This window comes from Trachinotus anak, unplaced genomic scaffold (genome assembly GCF_046630095.1).
Source record: "Trachinotus anak isolate AG129_WGS33_773 ecotype Australia unplaced genomic scaffold, CSIRO_AGI_Tana_v1 ptg000013l, whole genome shotgun sequence".
NCBI classification, from domain to species: Eukaryota; Metazoa; Chordata; class Actinopteri; order Carangiformes; family Carangidae; genus Trachinotus; species Trachinotus anak.
The window spans coordinates 21,377,864-21,397,924 of NW_027273864.1; the positions used below are offsets into that span (position 1 = coordinate 21,377,864).

Sequence of the window (20,061 nt, forward strand, 5' to 3'; positions counted from 1 at the left end):
TTTTTTGGTACTTCTCCAAACGGGACTTAGTTTCAAAGCTCAGGCTCCAATGTAGCTTCGTCTCAAAGTAATCACAATTGCCAAATAACATGAAAACTGAAAACAAATTAATTCTCTCCCCGCAGTGCACACTGTTACACAAAGGATTTGGGTAGGAGGCGATCCAGCCCAAGGACTCCTCATTCAGATTCCAGACACATGAACAATACAGCGATGTGAGCACGAGAACAGAACGTCCTCTGATGATGTCTCAATGTGTGGATTTACACTCTGGCAGAGGCACTGTCAAAGATATTGTATAGCCATTGAGCCACAGAGATATAGAGACTGAGGCATATGCCAAGGCTTAAAGTTCTTATCGTATAAGACGGAGGACGATTTGATGCAGCCTATCTGTGATGTGACACTGATTGTGTTAACCCGAATTTTAAAGATGAGGCCACTGAGGAAGTTTCCCTTACCTTAATATCTCGATAAGAAATGAGTCAGGTTACTCAATCACTGATGGGGGATAACTCTGTTCTGATGTTGTGCTTCATTATAGGCAGTATGGATCAAATCTTTATGTAATTTTATACCACCATTATAACTAGATATAAGTTGTGATCAAAAAATTTAAAAGGTTTACAGTATAGACAAAATAAACGAAAGGGTTATTCTCTTTTTGACTCACTCAGGGAATTAAACACCTGAAAAATAAAGGACTTCATCAAACAGCCTGTATCCAGGACTGTATCATGTTCCTGCATGACCTTGTCCATGCCAAGCCACACCACCATATTTTTTTTTAAAGATTTTTTAGAAAATTGTCATAAATCATGTTTCTTGGTACTTTCTAGTGCCCTGACACATTTGCTTCTGCACAGCTTTAAAAACAAATTCTATGGGCAGACTTGAATGAAATGTGACTTCCAGGACACAGTGATTTGTAGTATTCAGTCTTGGATCAGTGCTGTTTATAAGATAGATGTTGTAATTGTGAATGTGCACTTTAAAATCCCATACTGACATAAAAATCAGTCCTGCTCATTCATTTGCAGAATTACCCACAGTGAGATAGGTGCCTTAGTATATTCAATATGGAAAAAAAAAAAAAAAACAACTCTGGGGATTGACAAATTTCTGTTGTCTCATGACATCATCATGATCATCAGTGCTGGGCAGTGCCGCATTACAGTAACGGGATAGCATTTTCCAATAATGAGTAGTGTAAGGGAATACACACTTACTAACCCCAGTAGCACTCCATTAGTTAGACATTTGGGAGTCTGCTTGTTTTACCTGGAGTTTGATGAAAGGGTTAATATCAGTTTAGTCTGCATTTAATGGACAGATTGGTCCAGGACGTGCTAGCTTGGCTCACTTTTCTGTGAGGATGGGATTTCTGGAGAGCTGTGTGCAGTCATTGAGGCGGATAAGCTCGCTGCTGGATGGTCACTAAATCCCTCCAAATGGTAACGCTGCCTGTTAAACCACAATGTCTCCTTTTCTTTGTCTACATGTTAAACACAAAACATGCGACGTGTTGCTTTGGAGCTGTTTAAAGGCACTTGAGTTGAGTAAGGAAGGTAATGTACATTTGCTGCTTATTAATAAGTAACTTTTTTACTTTTTAATCAAGTAATATGTAATGAGTAATTAATTACAGTTTTCTAGTAATGTGCCCAACTTTGATCATCATATTGTCCAACCCTATTTGTGATGTTCTGAAAACATGCTGCTGTTACGAAAAACGTTAGCTTGATAATCAGACCGAATTGTCATTTCATTCACTCACTTCATTCGTACAAATTAAGTTATTATTTCTCTAAGTTGACATATAACATCCCATTAGGAATCTGTGATATGACGATATATGCAATGAGATGATACAAATTCATCAACTGTCAGAAAGTTTGTTGTACAGTAGGAATCCCTGTATCTCTGGGCACCTTATGGTTAAATTGGTTAAATGTGATAAAGAACTTTTTTTGTCAATCATTTAATTTGGAGTATAATTCAAAAATACTTAATCCATCTGACTATATAACAGTTTCTCAATGGATTTTCCAGGAAATGTACCACTACATAACAGATATTGCCCATTGATCATTCCTATAGCTGCATCGATCTCATCTACATCTGGTGACACTTTTGTGCTATTGGCACAGGAACGCGATGTAATTGGGGACCCCCCCCTTGCTCATTCACTACAAAGATCTGATTGGTTCAGTTATCTGTTGTCAGTCAGCACACCACCAGACCTGTTTGAATCACTGGAGGAAAATCTGTGATGTCAGGGAAAATGAAGGATTCCTGTCACTCTTAAGTGAAAAGTGAAAATTAAGTAAAGAGCATCCAAAGGGATAAATCTGTGCTGAGTTTTTATACAATGTTATCATAAAACTTAACAGGATTATCCACAAATCACCTTCTATGATAATGAGCCTGCTACCTGGATAACAAATAAATAGCCATCAGGAAAAAAAAAAAAAAGGCTTCAGGGAAAACTGGAAAAGACCAGCAATGAACTTCTAATCTAACTATAGGTTATGAGAGAACCAGTCATTTTGTCATATATATCCCCACTCACTCCCACACCAGACCCACGCAGCGCTGCTGACTGACAGACAGCAATGACACCATCATAATTTGATGCGCCAGGACGCTGGCAGCCTCATCACAGACACGCAGAGGGATGGGGGTCGCTCAGCACTCACAGATGGCATTTATATGATAATTCTAACCACTTCCAGACACCCATGAGCTTTCAGACTGGACTCGATTAGATCCAAATGGATTTTAGTAACCATCTGCAAGGAGGGGAGTGTGTGACTGAAAGCAAGAGTGATGGACTGGATGGGAAGGATATAGGCAATTTGCTCATGCATTACCAAACACATTTTTCCATGGTGGTGACAAGTTAAAAAAATAAAAAGGGAATGAGTAAAAATTGAAGTAGAACATAGTGGTGGATGGTTGATGTCCACTACTGTCATTTAAAGGAATAGCTGGGCATTTTTGAAATGGACTTAACTTAAATGGGCCCTCTTGCCGAGTTAGATGAGAAGATTGATACTCCTCAGATGTCTGTGCGCTAAGTATGGAGCGAGAGCCAGGAGCTAATTAACTTATCCTGGTATACAAACTGAAAGCAGGGGGGAAGGTTAAACTGCACGAAAAGTAGTCTCTAAAGTTTACAAAGTAACATGTAGTATCTCATTTATTTAATGTGTAACAGAAATCTAAAAAAAAAACAAAACAAAACACAAGTTGTAGTTTTACAGGAAGGTATGTACTGCATTTTTTTTGGGAGAAACTCCCTGAAAAATCACTACGTGTTGCTTTTTATTTACATTTGTGTTTGTATATGAATTAAACAAATGAGATACAGCATGTTCATTAGTAAGCTTTAGAGGTGCAGGTAGCTATATCTTTGAAGTCTGGACAGAGCCCTGCTGTTTCCCCACTGTTTACAGTCTTTATGCTAAGCTAAGCTAACTGCCTGGCTTTGGTGCTATACTACTCAATCTCGTCTAATTCTTGGCAAGAAAGCCAATAAGTGTATTCCTCAAAATGAAATGAACACTTTCTTTGAAGTTACTCTAATATGTGTACAATAGCTGTTAGTGACTAGCTGATGCACAGTAGGTAAAGAAGAGTGAATAGTGGTCAGAAACATGACCTTCACTAAATGGTAATGTTGCTCTGTGTCTATACTGGACATGAAAGTAGGCAAATGTTTGCTAACAAGTTCACCATACCAGCTTTATAATGTCTTTGTTGTGTTTACAGCTTGTTTCTGTTGCCCACAATCAGCCGAAAAATGTATTAAATTATTGTGGGTATAAGCTGTGAACACAACAGAATAACAAGGTTGTTTACAATTATAAAGAAGAGGTAAGATAGAAATGTGTTGTTGTGTAGGAACAGGAGTCTGTGAGAATATAGTGTCCTCCACTGCCTCATGGTTCACTGGTGCAGTTTTGAAGTTTGCTGCAGCCTCTTTTAATGCACTAACAGCCTAATTATCGCCACAAACTACTGAGCAAGCAAGTAAAATAAAAACAGCCTCTGTTGTCTGAGCTTGCCACTTTTACAGACATGGATTAAATCACGTCTAGGACTGAAGAGAGCTAGGTAAAGTACTTTGTGTGATTACGCTGATAACACTCGTATAGAGGATTATTGGCGTGACTCCTCTGCTATCACCCCTGCTCTGTATAACAAGAATGTAATGACTCCAACTTCTGCTGCTCTTTTATAGCCTCTAAATGACTTTTAAATTGTCCTTTGGTTAATTATGACAGTAATTGTTTGTCATCTTGTGTGTGTGTAGGTAATTGTGTGTGTGTGTGTGTGTACTGCAGATGTGGAGTTGCTGCTTCCAAGCTATTGGGTTGCACTGAACTGAAATAATTAGTAGATGGGTGTTTGAACAAGGAACAATCTGATTAATCTGAATTACAATCTGCTGATATTTCATGTCATTTTTAATGACCAAATTTGAAGTTACTTCCCAGTAATGAGCTCGTCACTCTGCTGTTGGTGGTTCTGTGTGTTCAGAGGGTCAGAGGTCTTTCTCACCTTCAGCTCCAGCAGTTCGTTGAGCAGTCCATTACGTTTGCTCTGGAGGAAAGCGTTGGCGCTGCCGGACTTGGCTATTCTTATCCTGGCCAGTCTGGCTTTCTGGGCGTGGGAAGAAGAAGAGGTCACAGCATCAGACAGGGTGGGCGGGAGGTCACGGAAGATGACTAATGCTTTATTCAGTGGTGAGAATCTGCCAACTCATCACCCAAACTCTGTAGTAATCCTCACAGCTACTACTGTACTGCTTTTACCCTGACAATCTAAGATTTCTACACTAAAAAAAATACCTGGACACCATACAGTACATCCATATGTCATTTTTGAATATTTAATTCCAAGACCATGGGCATTAATGTGCTGCTATAACCGCCTCCACTCTTCTGGGAAGTCTCTCCACAAGATTTTGTAACCTGGCTGCAGGCTGCATTCGCTTCTATTCATTCATAAGAGCAGTGGTAATGTTGTGCGATAGGGCCTGTAAATAATTTCTTCATGGATCTGGCTCACAGGTACTGTCGTGCTGAAACAAGAAAGGACCTTCCCCAAACAGTTGCCACAAATCAGATACATGTCATTGACTAAAATATCTAAAATATCATAGGGTGTATGTCATAGATATTGCGTAACTGGAAGTAAGGAGCCTAGCTCAATCTATGAGGAACAGGCTGAGATCCAACGTACACGAGTATGAGGATAAAGCTGATTAGTCGATTAATCCATTAGTCATTTGGCAGAAAATTTATCTGTTTGATCTGCATGTAAGCAAAAATACAATAATTTTTCTTGTGTTTGGATTTTTCTTTAACTGTACATCTTGGAGTGTATACACACACACACACAAACACACAAACAAAACAACTAATGGATCAAGAAAACGGTGTCAGACTAATTGATGATGAAAATACTTTTCGACTTTTCGTCAGTAATTTCTCTTTTTGACCATCTTCCATGTTCCATTGATACGGTGTTATTTTAAACTGCTGCTGGTTTTTAATCAGAATTTTATGTGGACCCCAGGAAGACTAGCAAACTCAAACTAATGAGGATCCAAATAAATAATGACGAATATCTCTTTGAAACTGCAATTTTTGAAACGAGTTGCAGGACCCCTCAGTCTAAAACACTTCAAACTGATCCTTGGGATCAGGGATACTGCTGAAGATTCAAACTCAACCATAAACATTCACTATTAATCATCCAAAAAAAAAATTAAAAAAAGAACAAGAACTATGCTGAAACCTGGAAAAATTACAAATGCAATATGAAGCCAAGGCCACCTGCTGATGTAGTCTGTCAGTGAATGAGACACACAGCTAATGGCTAATGGATTGTTCTTCATTGCATTGGTGCCATTTCTGCCACTGAGAGGCCGAGGAGTTTCTGACAATGCACCTGTCTGCTGGATGTAAAATGATTCCCATTTCAAAGCCTGTTTACCAACATCTATCTGTTTATTCCACTCTTAAAAGCACTGGTGAAAAAATGAACCTGGTGTTCAACTTTTTACACTCACGTCCTCCTCTCTGTGTAGCAAACAGACAAATGATAAAATCCTTTAAACAATGAATATGAAAACAGAACAGAGACAGAGAGTGACAAACAGGAGATGAGAGCGAAATCGTATTGGGAATTTCTTTAAATGAACTGGATATCGGGATGTGTCCATAACAAACACTGCTGCCTTGAGTGCGCCTGGATGCGTAAGGTGAGAGACTTCTTTAACCTTGTCCCGCAGCTTTCTCTACCCCGTAAATGCATTTGAGAAACAGTAGACAGACGGAGCAATCTCTGCTTCCCAGGCGTGAATCAAAAGTAATGGAATTAGTTTGGATGCCTCAGAAATTGTCCGTCAGACTGCAGATACCTGTGAATGTGTGAGGAATACTGCAGACTGAGATGTAATAATAATGATTGTGTATGGACGTGTGCAGTGTGTAAAATGGAGAGACAGAGGAGGGGGGTGGGGGTGGGTGGGGGGGGTGGGGGGGGTGGGGGGGGGTGTATCTGCTTCTTTCTTTCAAGCTCTAGTTAAAGAGTGAATGAATTTGAAAGTGAAAGTGCCGTCATGTGCTGCCTGCTTTTCTTATTGATCAAAGGCTCTTCTCGACATAAGGAGGAAAAAAATATGAAGGAATAACTAACTCTGATCCCTCTGTAAGTGCAAGAGCTTCTGATGAGCATCCTGTCTTCTGTGATGGTCCATTGAGCTCAGTTCTTGTCTAGGAAGCCTCTACTCTGATGCGATTCTGAACTAATGAAATTTTGGCTGTTTCTGAAGTTTTGAGGTGTGACCATGTCAAATTTGATTAAGTTCAGAGCCGGTCTGAAGTACTGAGCCAGGTTTTAAGTCACAGTAGTTTAAAATCAAGACTCTGGCTGATAAAGGTGTAACAGGAGGATAAATATTAGTCCTGCAGGAAAAAATATTTAATTTGCAACTGTGCATTGCAGTGTCCATTTTTATACGGTGATACCATACTGCAAACCATGCTTTTTGCGTTGGTCAAAACATAAAAATTCTAATTGTACAATAACACTAGAACAGAGCTTGTTTCTCCTTGGTAACAGAAAAAAACTAAGTTTAATTGTTTTCTAATACAGCTGAGTGGTGCAATTGTCAGAAATCATTACAGGAGTAAATACTGAATTTATTGGGAACTATCTCCAACCATAGATCAATATGCATTTGGTGCTTCAGTATTTAAATAGCGCCCCATACTTTGAGTTTACATAACCAAGTCATCCAAGTCAAACTGTTGACAGTTTGACAATATGAGTCTGGATTTTCTGCATCTTCAACATTGGTTAAAAATTCATCTGGAGCTGTTGTCACAACATCAAGCCCCTAAGTGCAGCTAATTCACACTGAGCAGGCTCGTGACCGGGATGCTTGTTTAATTATATCGTGAAAAAATAGATTACTATTATGATTTTAGATAAGAACACGCAGATTGTTGAGAAATCAGTATGATCTATTGATGTCACGATCTATTGATGACAATTGAATTACCTGCACTTATACATGATAAAATATGCTTTACTGAAAGCTAAAAAACACAATCTGAAAAACATTCAAACATTCAACTTCAATTGAACACTAAAACTCAGAAAATGACTAACTTGTTTTAACTGTTCATGCAATTAAAGCTTCTTTTTACAATATTTTACTCATTTTTCATTTTCACAGCAGGCTTATTATTATCTATTACTTCAGCTGGCAGAGTAATTAGGGGACCATGAACCTGATCTGTTAACTCTACAGTCTGGCACTAATTCGATTAAATTGAATAAAAAGTAAGTAAGTTATACACAGTTTCTTTTTATTTCAAATTGTATTCATTTTATGATCAGTAAATTGCTTTGAAGACATAAAGTCAATTAGTTCAAAACCTTAGAGATTATCACATTAAAAAAATCTTGTATAGTAAAAGTTCACCCATCATGCCGTGGTCCGACCACATTCACTTGTCATATCTAAAGTTTAAAAGTGTGGAGGAAACAGTGGTAACACTAATCATGGTTTCAACACTTTTCCTTTATTCAAACATAAGATAACTTCATCTAGGATGAACAAATCAATCCTCAGGCTGCGTTCAGAGAACCAAATTAGTTGGATGAGAATAAGGAATGTGTCCCCCAGTTCTCTGTGTGGCTCTCTGATGCGCACTTCAAAGTTTGTGGATAACAATGGAGCCACAGAGGAATAAGATATATCAGGCTTTGGCTATAGGCCATACTTTTCAGAAAGATGAAGTCATTGAAGCTTTTGGTCTTTTTGTGGGATTTGTTAAAAAAAAAAAAAGTAGATTATCATCTAATCTGTCACCAGCAGCTGGTTTCAGTTGAATCTCTTGCTACAACAGATGCTGATTAACTGACATTGTTACAGCCACCATTTTGTCAGAGCTAATTAGGCCTCTTTACTCCTCACATGGCCTTGTAACATGATCTGTAGGTACTCTTTTATTACAGCTGTTTTGTCATTGTGAATGTGTGATTTAGTTGAATTTTTAATGTTAGGACCATCTTACTGCTAACTAAGATAGCCACTATACTAGCTGTCAACATTTAGAGTAGCTGTTGGGATAACGGTCTTATTCTTGTGGACTATTTATATGTTCTAGGTGAATCACCGTGGTGCGCTTCCAATGGCAACCTGAAAAATGACGTTTTGATACAACTAAAATTCAACAGCAAATATGTTTTGTAGGAAACTCCTTCAGATTATAGATTAAGCTTTCTGTTTACATCATGAGAAAACATTGTTAATTAATGAAGTATTTATTTTCTGCAAAAATATCTGATCTTAAAATACAATATCAGTTTGTAATTGCTAGAGCACTTTTATGGTTATGTTTGGACACTCACAACACCTGGTTAAAGTTAGGAGAATCAATCAGTCTTCACTAGAAGTGTGTTTGATTTTAAGACAAACAGCACTTTCCTTAGGTACTGCATTTTTTTTTTTTCAACCGCTGAACTACCATATTCATGTCTTCGACTGTGGCTGCATGTCAGCTGAGTGAATCAGAAAGAGCTAAACTTCACTTTGTTTTGACGGGAGGATAAAGTGCTGAATATATTCTAAATTAAGTCTACATTACAATGGATATTGGATTGTTGAACATCCAAAAAAATCAAACATTTTTCTGCTGACCCCGTCCACAGCAGCACATTGCTCTGCTAGTGTGCCGGTGCTCTTTGCTGCCTCTCCTCACTGGCAGCGCGCTGATATGACTCTACTGCAGGAAGACTATGCTATGCTTTACTATGACTACCCCTCACAACCCTGCATCAAATAACCCAAAGTATCACTTTAAGTATAAATCAATAAGTTCAAGTCAAGCACCAGGTCATTCTCTTGATACAATTATGTCAATTCTCTATTAAAGAAAATTATGACTCCAGTCCTCACCTCTGGAATTGATACAAATATACTGAATATTAATATGTTTTTTTATTATTATAATCAGCTTTGCTGGGTGTTGGTTGCAAATTTGATGCCCTGTATGGTCTAAATAACTAATTCTGCCTTAGACAAGGTATGAAATTCTGATGGAAACAGTAAAATACTGCTCAGTACTTTTGCCATAAAAAGCTTTCAAATTGATACTAAATAGCAGCAGGAAAAGGTCAACTTTTTAGTATAAACATTACATTATACATAAACATGTAAACATAAATTAGTATTCATGCAATTCACAAACTCATCTCTAAAGATAAATTACTCCTAAAGGGTGATGATGAAATATTTCACAGTCACTAAAGTTACACTCTGTTCAAAGACAGTCCTAATCAGCCTCCTCAACGCTCCATGTAAAGCCCAGGGTGATCGATTCTCATTATTTTACTTTCTCATCTGTGATCTTGGTTGACCGAGCAAATCAAGCTTATATGTTCCAACATTACCACCGACAGACAGTCAGACAGCCAGTGTGCAGCAGTCCAGGGAAAAAGGGCTGAAATTTTCACCTCAAAGACAAGTGAGCCTTGAAACTACTTCACATAGAGACCTTTTCCTCTTTCTATTTTCTTTCCTCTACCCCAATCAGCCTCTCTTCCTCTTCTCGCTGTGACCGTCTCCTTTTTCTTCTCTTTCTCTTTTTTCCTCTTTTGTCTGACCTCCTTCTCTCTGTCCTTCTCTCCTGTCATCTTGTTTTGCTCTCACATCTCTGGTCGTTTTTTTTTTTGTTTGTTTTTCATTCTCAACAACCTGCTATCACCTCCTGGCTCCACTGGACTTAGCTGTCCCATTACCAGCGTGACCTCAGTCCATTTACTGCCTCGACACTCACCGACACGCTGATGGTGAATACGCAGTGCTGCTGATTTTTGCAGGAACAAAAAAAAAAAAAAGAAGAAAAGAAACCTGTCATCGTCTTCTGGGGAAGTTTTCTTTTTGCCTTGTCAGGGAATTAGGCGCATTAGTATCAGGGGTTGTTCCTCTGGCTAGTTAACCCTCTGTGGGTGACTGAACATGAGGAGGAGAAACTCTATACTGAGGTGGGGAATGACTATCATTAAACCTAATTGAGATTCTCTACTTTCTATTTTCTGACTATGAAGCTAGGATGGGTACATGAGGACCATTTTGTAAAGTCAAATCCCCAGATGATGACATAATTGTAATGGGAGCCTGGAGCTGCCTGCTGTTAGAGAAGGATGAAGATGAATGAGACCTGGAGAGGAAGGGAAGGCGAGGAGAAATGCAGTAATAGAAAGAGGGGGATCGGATGAACAGGGTTAATATACAACCCCGTTTGCAAAAAAATTGGGACGCTGTGTAAAATGTAAATAAAAACAGAATTTGATGATTTGCAAATCATGTAAACCCATATTTAATTGAAAATAGAACAAAAACAACATATCAAATGTTGAAATTCTGAAATGTTATTGTTTTATGAAAAATATATGTTCACTTTGAATTTGATGCCAGCAACACATTTCAACACGTTTCAAAACATCATGTTTACCATTGTGTTGCATCACCTCTTCTTTTAACAACACTCTGTAAATGTTTGGGTACTGAGGAGTTGCTGGAGTTTTGAAAGTGAAATGTCGCATTCTGGCCTAATATAGGATTTCAACTGCTCAGCACTTCAGGGTCTCCTTTGTTGTAATTTTCGTTTCATGATGCACCAAATGTTTTCAGTGGGTGACAGGTCTGGACTGCAGGAAGGCCAGTTTAGCGTCTGGACACCTCTACTACAGAGCCAGGCTGTTGTAATATGCGCCGAATGTTGTTTGGCATTGTCTTGCTGAAATATGCAAGGCCTTCTCTGAAAAAGCCGTTGTCTGGATGGCAGCATGTTGCTCTAAAACCCTAAAACCTATATATATCATGTAGCATTAATGGTGCCTTCCCAGATGTGCAAGCTCCCCAAGCCATGGGCTCTAATACACCCCCACACCATCATGGATGCCGGCTATTGAACATTACACAGTTTTAGCATTACACAACTTTTCCAGTCTTTTGTTGCCCCTGTCCAAACTTTTTATGAAACATGTTGCTGGCATCAAATTTAAATTGAGCAAATATTTTTCATAAAACTATCAAATTTCAGAAATTCAGCATTTGATATGTTTTCTTTGTTCTATTTCCAATTATATAATGGTTTACAATATTTGCAAATCATCGTATTCTGTTTTTATTTACATTTTACACAGCGTCCCAACTTTTTTGTAAATGGGGTTATACAACAGATCTCCTTGTTTGTCTCTTTTTCTTCTCCTTCTCACAGTCTTACTATAGGGGAAAACAGGCTATAGTAGGAGAATTCTGTGCATTGGTGAATAAAAAATCAGGTCACAGGTGCGTCTCTGTGACCCTCTTGTAGTTGTGGGTATTTACCGGATAAATACACGGTAAGAACAGAAAATTGCACAGACCAGTGCAGCAGAACAGCTCCTGAATGCTAAGTGCCAGGTTCCCTATGCACCTGTATACCAATGTAACACTTTAATTTATGTGTCCCACTCTCATGTCCAGTTTGCACCTCCCTTTGTTTTCGTTCTCTCTCTATCTATTTTACAACGTATACTGAGTATCTTTGACACAGAAACTTCCTTTGGTAAGAATAAAGTTCTGTCTTATCCTTCTCAGCTATGTTAACATTTAAAATTAAAACAGCTGTAGTATAGAAGTCCGTTTAGTAACTGTTTTGGACCTTTATCTTTAATCAATTGTAAGATTATAGATTAAAAAATTTCGGCTTTGCAGGCTTCTTTTTCATGTTAGTTTAAAGCTGTTTGAACATTGACTGTCAGTTTTTAAGCCAATGAGGCAGTCAAAACAGTTCCTCAAATGCTTAAAAAAATAATTAATTTGAATAAGAGGAAATTATATCATCTCCAATACAATGACAAGTTGATAGCTATGAAATGCACCTCGCTAACAAATCCAATACTACCAGTCTGGTTTGATTAAATGCTTCAGTTTGACCCACTCACTGCCAGGCACTCAAGGAACAATACAGTCTAGTGTTAGATTAATGTAATGTCTGTTATATTCATAATATAATTTTGCAAAAAATGTTTGATTATTTGAGGTATTTGATTCTGGTCCGGTGACGTAATGCATTTCCAGTGAGAGAGCTTCCTCCATGACCACAGCATAATAGCTGCAACAAAATGTTATTTCTTTTTAATTTTCACATAATTAATTTTTCATTTATAGTGGGTTATGTATCCCACAGTTTTTCCTCTCACTGATTTAATGGGATGTGTAAGCCCTAGGAACTGCTAATGTTAAAATAACTTCATTAGTATGTGTGTTACAGAGGAGTTTTACTGGCCCATCGTGGTCTGAAACATGTTTTACAACCACTGCTGATGAATGAGGAAAATTACAAACTTCCTTCAAGGGAAAAGCCTCCGAATCAATAAAAACAATAGTTTGTACTAGTATACACAGTTAACCTTGGACAAGGTTGTTGTTTTTTGTGCTATAAAGCAGGTCAACCTAAATGTTATAACACCTATGTGACTGCTGAAGCCAGTCAACAAGTAAATAATATCCTTGGTATATTGTAATATTTTATTCAGGATGAGACACAAAAAACAGTTTCCTGAGATCTCACACGACAGCTTCAACTGCATTTGGGGCAGTTATCTAAATTACAATTGATGCTGTCAGATGAACATTTTACTTTAAATTTGTGGTGTTTAACCTACTTTATCAGTAGCGTAACTGTAATACTCTCCTATACCCATACAAATATGTCAACACAAAATAAGCAAGTTTTTTTTTTTTTTTTTTTTTAAACTACATAGACTGATTGTTGTCTTGGACAGAATCTACAGTGATTATTTTTTTCTAAAGTAAACTAATAACTCTCACACAAAAATAAAACACAACATTAAAATATAATCATACAATAAAAAGCTATCCAGTCACAACAGCCACCATTCTACAATAATAATAAAAAACTTCCACTGTCTGTCCCCCCAGCACTTTCAGTCTCTCCTGCTGTCAGTAACAGTTGCAAGCCAACAGTTTATTCATCCCCAAATAAACATACTGATATCAAAACAATATTCACTAGTCAGTGAGCAGGACTGGGTCGCACCAGCTCTTCATAAATCCATTTCTAAGTGTAAATGTAACTAAATGGGGCTGTATCAATAAAACTTAAGAATTATCTTCGCTCTTCAAGTCTTTAGTCACGTGTAAATTGGATGCTAGGAAACATCTGTAGCAATGTTGGATCAGGAGCAATGAACCATGTCAATGGGAAGTCACTGTAGCATCACAAACTACAATAGTTTCATTAAATATCAGAGAAGCTGACTTGAAGCTGACTGTAATCTGTTACTTGTTTGATCCCCAGACCAGCAGGATAAATCCTTTATTCAACCCCCCTGTTCTCCCCCCAACGACTTCAGTGCTTATTGGTCAAATGGATTTCACATTTAGGATTTCACCTGACAAGAGCCAAACTGGACCACATGAAGGTGTCAGGAGAGCCTCGCTCCTTTGTGTTTGAATTGGATGAAAGAAAAAAAATTCTGATTCAAACCAGACTTTTTCTCTCCTCAATTAGCTATCAACAGCTGCTCTCTAACTTAATAACACTCTTATCTAGCCCTGTAGAAAGGTCAAGCCCACCGGGTGAGTGTAGTGAGTGGATAGCTACCATTTGCTACTTGGATCTGAAGTGTGTGTCAATGTGTGTGTGAGAAAGAGAGAGGCAACGAGTGTGTGTGCATGTGAAGAAGGACAATGACTAATGTGGGTCTGAAGGGCAACAAATTTCCATTGTGTGTGTGTGTGTGTGTGGTGCGTAGATTGAAAGACAGTGATTTTCGGTGCACTAATTGGGGTCAATCCTCTCCCCTTTATCTTTTATTTTTTTTTAAGTTTATAAATGTGTCTCCTGTACATGTTGTAAAAAAAGAAACTCATCTGTCATCAAGATCTTTTAACCCACTGCCATTATTTTAATGATCTGAATATAAAAAAAAAACATTGAAAGGTCTTTCAGGCATAACCATTACTGTCCACCCACCTTGCGTTTTCAACCTCCCATTCACTTCAATTAACTTAACAATATCTAATAATCCTGTGCCCCTTTTTGTCTATTGAACATCAAGAGCGTGCACACTACTAATGGCCAGGTAATGTGAATGTGCACACACTGTGACACAAACACACACACGTTTATCTAATTTAAACCACACATAATCTTTGACTATCCCTACAGGAGCATCTTTTACCTTCTGAGCGCGGCGTTTGTCTGCTCTCTGGTTCTGGTGGTAGATGCGGCTGAAGTTGGAGACAATGACAGGGACGGGCAGGGCGATCACCAGCACACCGCTCAGGGAGCAGATGGAGCCGAAGATCTTTCCAGCGATTGTCTTTGGCACCATGTCTCCGTACCTAGACATGAGACATATGAGAGGAGTCAGAAAAAGTGTTGACCTATAGATATTACTTAGGATACACCATAGGTATGTTTTCCTTCACTTGTTTTCATGCATCATTGTGCATGAAAAAAGTGTAAATGCTATAAATAAATAAAAAATATTGCAGAAGAGTCTGTGCACTGTGGATGAGGTAAATAACAAAGAAACTGGCATATCAAAAAAGACAGGATAGCGTTTTTGAATATTGTTGGCAGTTTTAATGGAAACATAATTACTGGCTCTACACAACCACCGAGGTAGAATTATTCCTTCAGGCCTCAGAAATATTTCCCTGATCTTTCTTTGACTCTGTCTGAAAGCGCTCCATATTGTGCCATTTTATTTAAAAGTCTACCTAAAAAGTTTACTAACTATTCCACAATATTGTGTATTGAATTTGATACATCAGAAAATTACAGTTTTGAGGACACAAAATAGTCCCTTTCAAATAACTGCTTACGATAGAAGTAAACCTGCTTTAACTGACGTTTAGTTTTTTTGTTTTTTTTGGCAGAAATGAGCTGTAAACACAGCACTGACACTGACTTTTGGGTTGATTGGGTAATTATATTGGCAACAGCTGCTTATTTACATCCAGCAGATAGAGGAAAAACATAATGTTTCATTTGTAGTCATGTCTGACCACCAGACACCAACCAGTATTCACTTTCTTTATAGTGCTGTTTCGTTCTTCACAAGCTACTGATGTTGCTAACTGTCTGTCTGCTTTGTGCTTGGCAGGTCCAGATGGGACAGATATTATATAGGTCCCAGACCTATAAATTATTGTGCATTACAAAATTTTGAGTGTTTCTATTTTAACAGACGCAGATTTTCTAGCTTTTACAGCACTGGTTTAGCTGCCTTGGCAACTCACAGACCGATTGCATGCACTGTAAATCATCTCAAGGTATGCTGCTCAGCCAATCACTGCTACTTAAGTCACTCACTGAGATAGACTCACAGGGGAGAGATGAGATGAGAGAAATAGTTAGAGAAATAAGTGGGGAGAGGTGGGGAGTGGGATTTAAGAGGGAAAGAAAGAGAAAATTAGGTGTTAAAGCTGTTCAATTGTTTAGATGTGTTGAGGTTGTTTACTGGAAAAGATGTGTAAGAGTTAACAAAAAAGAAAAGGGGAAAATCAATCTACACATTTATAACACTAAGCACTTTATCTAAAGTTGCACACTTTTCAAAACACTATGTTTTTTTATAGCCCTTATTTTTGCTTGAAATGAGAAAAGAACATTTAGTCATTATTATTTTGTTGAGGAAATTTTCTCTAACTGGACCTCTTTGAACTTTAATTGCATACCCCTGACCTATGGCCTTGTTTTTTAACAGGAGGACAATCTCATTTAAATGCCTGTTGTTCTCCGACTCCTCTGGGCTTCTGATAATTCGATTACACAGATGAATGGCTGCTGTAACAGGTGGACAGAGGCGAAGAAACAGGACCACTGCTATCTATTCAGCTCAGTCTGGGCATAACAAAGCCATGCCAGTGGGAGTCAGGGCCAGGAAGAAAACAAGGTTCGACTTGCTGGCCAAAGCTGTGAGCCATGCCGGTGTGTAGTGGAACAAATTGATATAAAAACACAGACTGATGGGACAAGCTTGTAAGTAGGTTTGGAAAAGACGCTGGAATTGTCTCCCGGAGAGGCTGCAGACATGAAGTTTAAGTAGTGTGATGTGAAGCGATGGGAAACAATGTTTACTGGTGCACAATAGGTACTGTTTTGAGAGAAAAACAGAGAAATTAGAAAAGAGGGGGAGCCAACAAGCAGGAGAGATGAGTGCATATTATGCATACAACCAATTTCCTCAAGGCAACTCTAAAACTAGAATTACTGCTTCGCGGTTGCACGCCTCTGCCAGGTAAGTTGCAGTTTACATTCATGTCTGTCCAGGCTCGTATATGTAGTGTAGACTTAGAAGGAGTTTAATAAAAGCTATGAAGTGTATTATTTGATTGAATGTGTTCACATCCTTGACTAAAAAAACTGATTATGCTACAACGCAAAGTTTTACCCACATCCATAAGAATAGCAAGTCGGACAATTATTCAAATATGGATGTTGCTGTTGAGGAGCTACAAATTGCGAAACATGGATACTTCACACACATCTTCCACCCAGCAGCACAGAAGATCTACACAATCAGCACAGTGTCAAGGTGGGTACCCAAGATTATTGTTACCAGTTCAATATCTGACCAAATGTGATATATGGTCACAATCTCCCCTTCTGTTCCTGAGTTACAGCCATTAAAGGGTTTTTGAAGAATATTATGATATCATAGTGAAGTCGACCTTTGACCTTTTGGATATAAAATGGAATCTTTTTGTCCTATTAGACATTTATGTTAAATTTTGTTATAATTAGTGTACAAATTCTTGACCAGAAAAAATGTTTTGTGAGGTCACAGTGACCTTTGACCTTTTGACCACCAAAATCTTATCAGTTCATCCTTGAGTCCAAGTGATTGTTTGTGCCCAATCTGAAGCAATTCCCTAAAGGCGCCCCTGACACACTGTGATCAGGAGAATAAGATGGACATAGGATGGACTAGGATAGGACGGACAGCCTGAATACATAGTGCCTTTGGCCACAGCTGTTGCTTCCGCAGAGGAATAAAAACAGATCAAGCACAGGGGTTTGCTTTTGATCTTCAAAGTTAAACTTAAACACTTGCACTTGTCAAAACACCCTTTTTTCTCTTCTCTGGCTGTTTGGCCTCTTTGGCTCCTCTGAGTTTCCTCTCCACTGCGTTCTAGACACAATGAGACTCTTGACAGGTAAGCACCATGCACTGTTGACCACTGTGCCTCTTGAGGGCCACTCTGCCCAGACGTGGGTGGGTGCTGGTATTCCACTTTCTGACTGTTGTTATGTTTTTTTGGCCCAAAGCTCCCACTCTCGATTGCTGAAAACACAATAATCGTCAGACTTACCTACCTCCTGTTTACTACCCACAAACTGAAGAGCTGGGGTATTATCAGAAACCAGCCTTCTGCTCTGCCTGAATAAATACATGCAAAAGGGACCATGATATTGCTCAGATCCCCTCTGAAAGAAAAAAATGGAGAAGTATTTCTCAAAGTAGAGATGAGCATATATGATCTAGCCCATACCAACACAAAGGGTTGACTTGCAAAGATTGACTGATCACATTGAAATAACTAGACGGTCACTCAGGGAGCATAGACCTCTGCCAAGGCCAGTGTCAAACAACATACACCGGACTTCAGTGAAAAGGCTCACAGTAAATGATCTGGATCTGCCTTAAAATGTATTGGGTTCTTCCCTAGGCCATACCCCAACCCTCAACCAAGTTCAGAGAAAATCGGCTCTCAGCTCAGTTGAGATTGGACAATGATTGTCCTGTCATTACTTTGCAACCTTATTTTGGTCTGGCAGGCTTGGATTTCCAAAAGCTTGACAAGGTTGAAGAGAAGATTAGAGAGATATTTACCTTCAAAGAGTTTGGTGGGGGTAGTGTTTTTTTTCTTTTTGCCTCTCCAAAACGAAAAACAACTTACAAAGCCAAGCAGCATATCATCAACTACCTGCGTTATTTGGGGCAGTTACAGGGAATGTTAGAAAGAGCTCCCTTCAGGGCCAGGACCTCTCTTTTATTTACTGATTTCATGGGAGCTGGTTCTGGATGCTACAGTATTAGAGTGTAATGTAACATCAGAAGCTCAGTCCTCATTTGGGAAAGTTGACTCTCTTCTAGCAAACCCAGCCCCGTTATATCTGAGATAGCGTTAAATTTGCCAAACACATCAGCTAGTCCTCATCATCAAAGGCTTTTCTCTCTTAGCCATTATAACCTCCATGTTGCTTGCTTTTCTGGAAGCTAAACATCAAGTTAGGGTTACATTTCCTAATGATTTCTGCACTTTATGATAATCTGGGGCTAACTACCTCTACCTTGAAATGTGGTCATAATTTCCATGCCTTCTCAGTAACATATCAACAGCCATGGTGGTGAATTTTTACCTGAGGCATGCAGCTTTAGCCTCTGTCTTTTAGCATAACAGTATATACTGTATGTGGCCATTAAGTGTGTTTCTGTGATCCTAGTACAGGGTTCTCATTTAAGTTTGGACAAAATATGCCAGTAACATACTGGAATTTAGAAACTTGCTTTTGTCTACCTCTGTGTGAAATCAAGAATCCAGTGTTTTAAAAAATGATTAAGAATTTCAGCTAGTAAATCTCCCGCCATTATGATTGTGAACTGCATAGAGTCTCAGTTATTGACCATGTTTACAGTAATAGTTACTCAATATGAAACTTCCTCTTCTTCAGAGTAAAACTTTTCTCGTGTTGTTGTAGAAGTCATGGCAGGTAGGCTGGTGTGCACTGCAGGCACTGAAGGCAGAGAGTCAGAAATATAAAGGATTATTAACAAATGACGGAGATTTAACCACAGGGATTGTTGTTATTGTTGCTGAGTCCTGCTCCTAGTTGACAGACAATCAGACAAATGATTTCACAGTTTGCTCCACTCTCTGTCTGTCAGCTGATGAGAGATGACATTCTCCTGGCTGTGACTGCTTTGTTGTAATAACGTTTGACTGCATACCCACTATGATGCATCAAACATCATTACAACTGCAATACAGTGGAAAAATTCTAAACTTTGCTCTTTGCAGTATGTAGGTTCACTACAGGGTGCCGTATTTAAAGGAAATAAACAGCAAAACACTTGAATGATGAGTAGTTACCTTTATGTGGGCACAAAGGGAGGTCTACCTCGCTTTCACTATTGAAGCCATCCCTTTATTCATAGAGGTAATCTCCTGCTATGACCAACCACTTCCTGTCATTCTAAAATTGAAATGCACCTTGTAATCAAAAGATCATCCAACAGAGACTGGATGGTCTTTATTTTATAGCTCTGTAAAAGAGCTTTAAATATTATTGTCCCTTTTTTAATTGAATCACACTGACAGTAAAAAATAATCTACCACTCCCTGAAAAAACCCCACAAACAAACAAAAACAGCAGCATATGGTAACATTTTCTCATGTGTTGCAACTACTACTACTACTACTACTACTACTACTACTACTACTAC

At 38.5% G+C, this 20,061-nt stretch overlaps 1 protein-coding gene across 2 annotated transcripts in view; it reads right to left on the bottom strand.

Annotated features, from left to right (window-relative positions):
- The window catches only part of LOC139630527 (A-type voltage-gated potassium channel KCND3-like), a 135,890-nt gene that overhangs the window by 7,042 nt on the left and 108,787 nt on the right, over positions 1-20,061 (bottom strand). For both annotated transcript variants that reach the window (XM_071494074.1, XM_071494073.1), the window contains exons 3-4: positions 14,785-14,947; positions 4,567-4,668 (exon numbers count right to left, since the gene is read on the bottom strand). In XM_071494074.1, the coding sequence (XP_071350175.1) occupies positions 4,567-4,668; positions 14,785-14,947 (265 nt within the window). The remainder of the gene's footprint in view (positions 1-4,566; positions 4,669-14,784; positions 14,948-20,061) is intronic.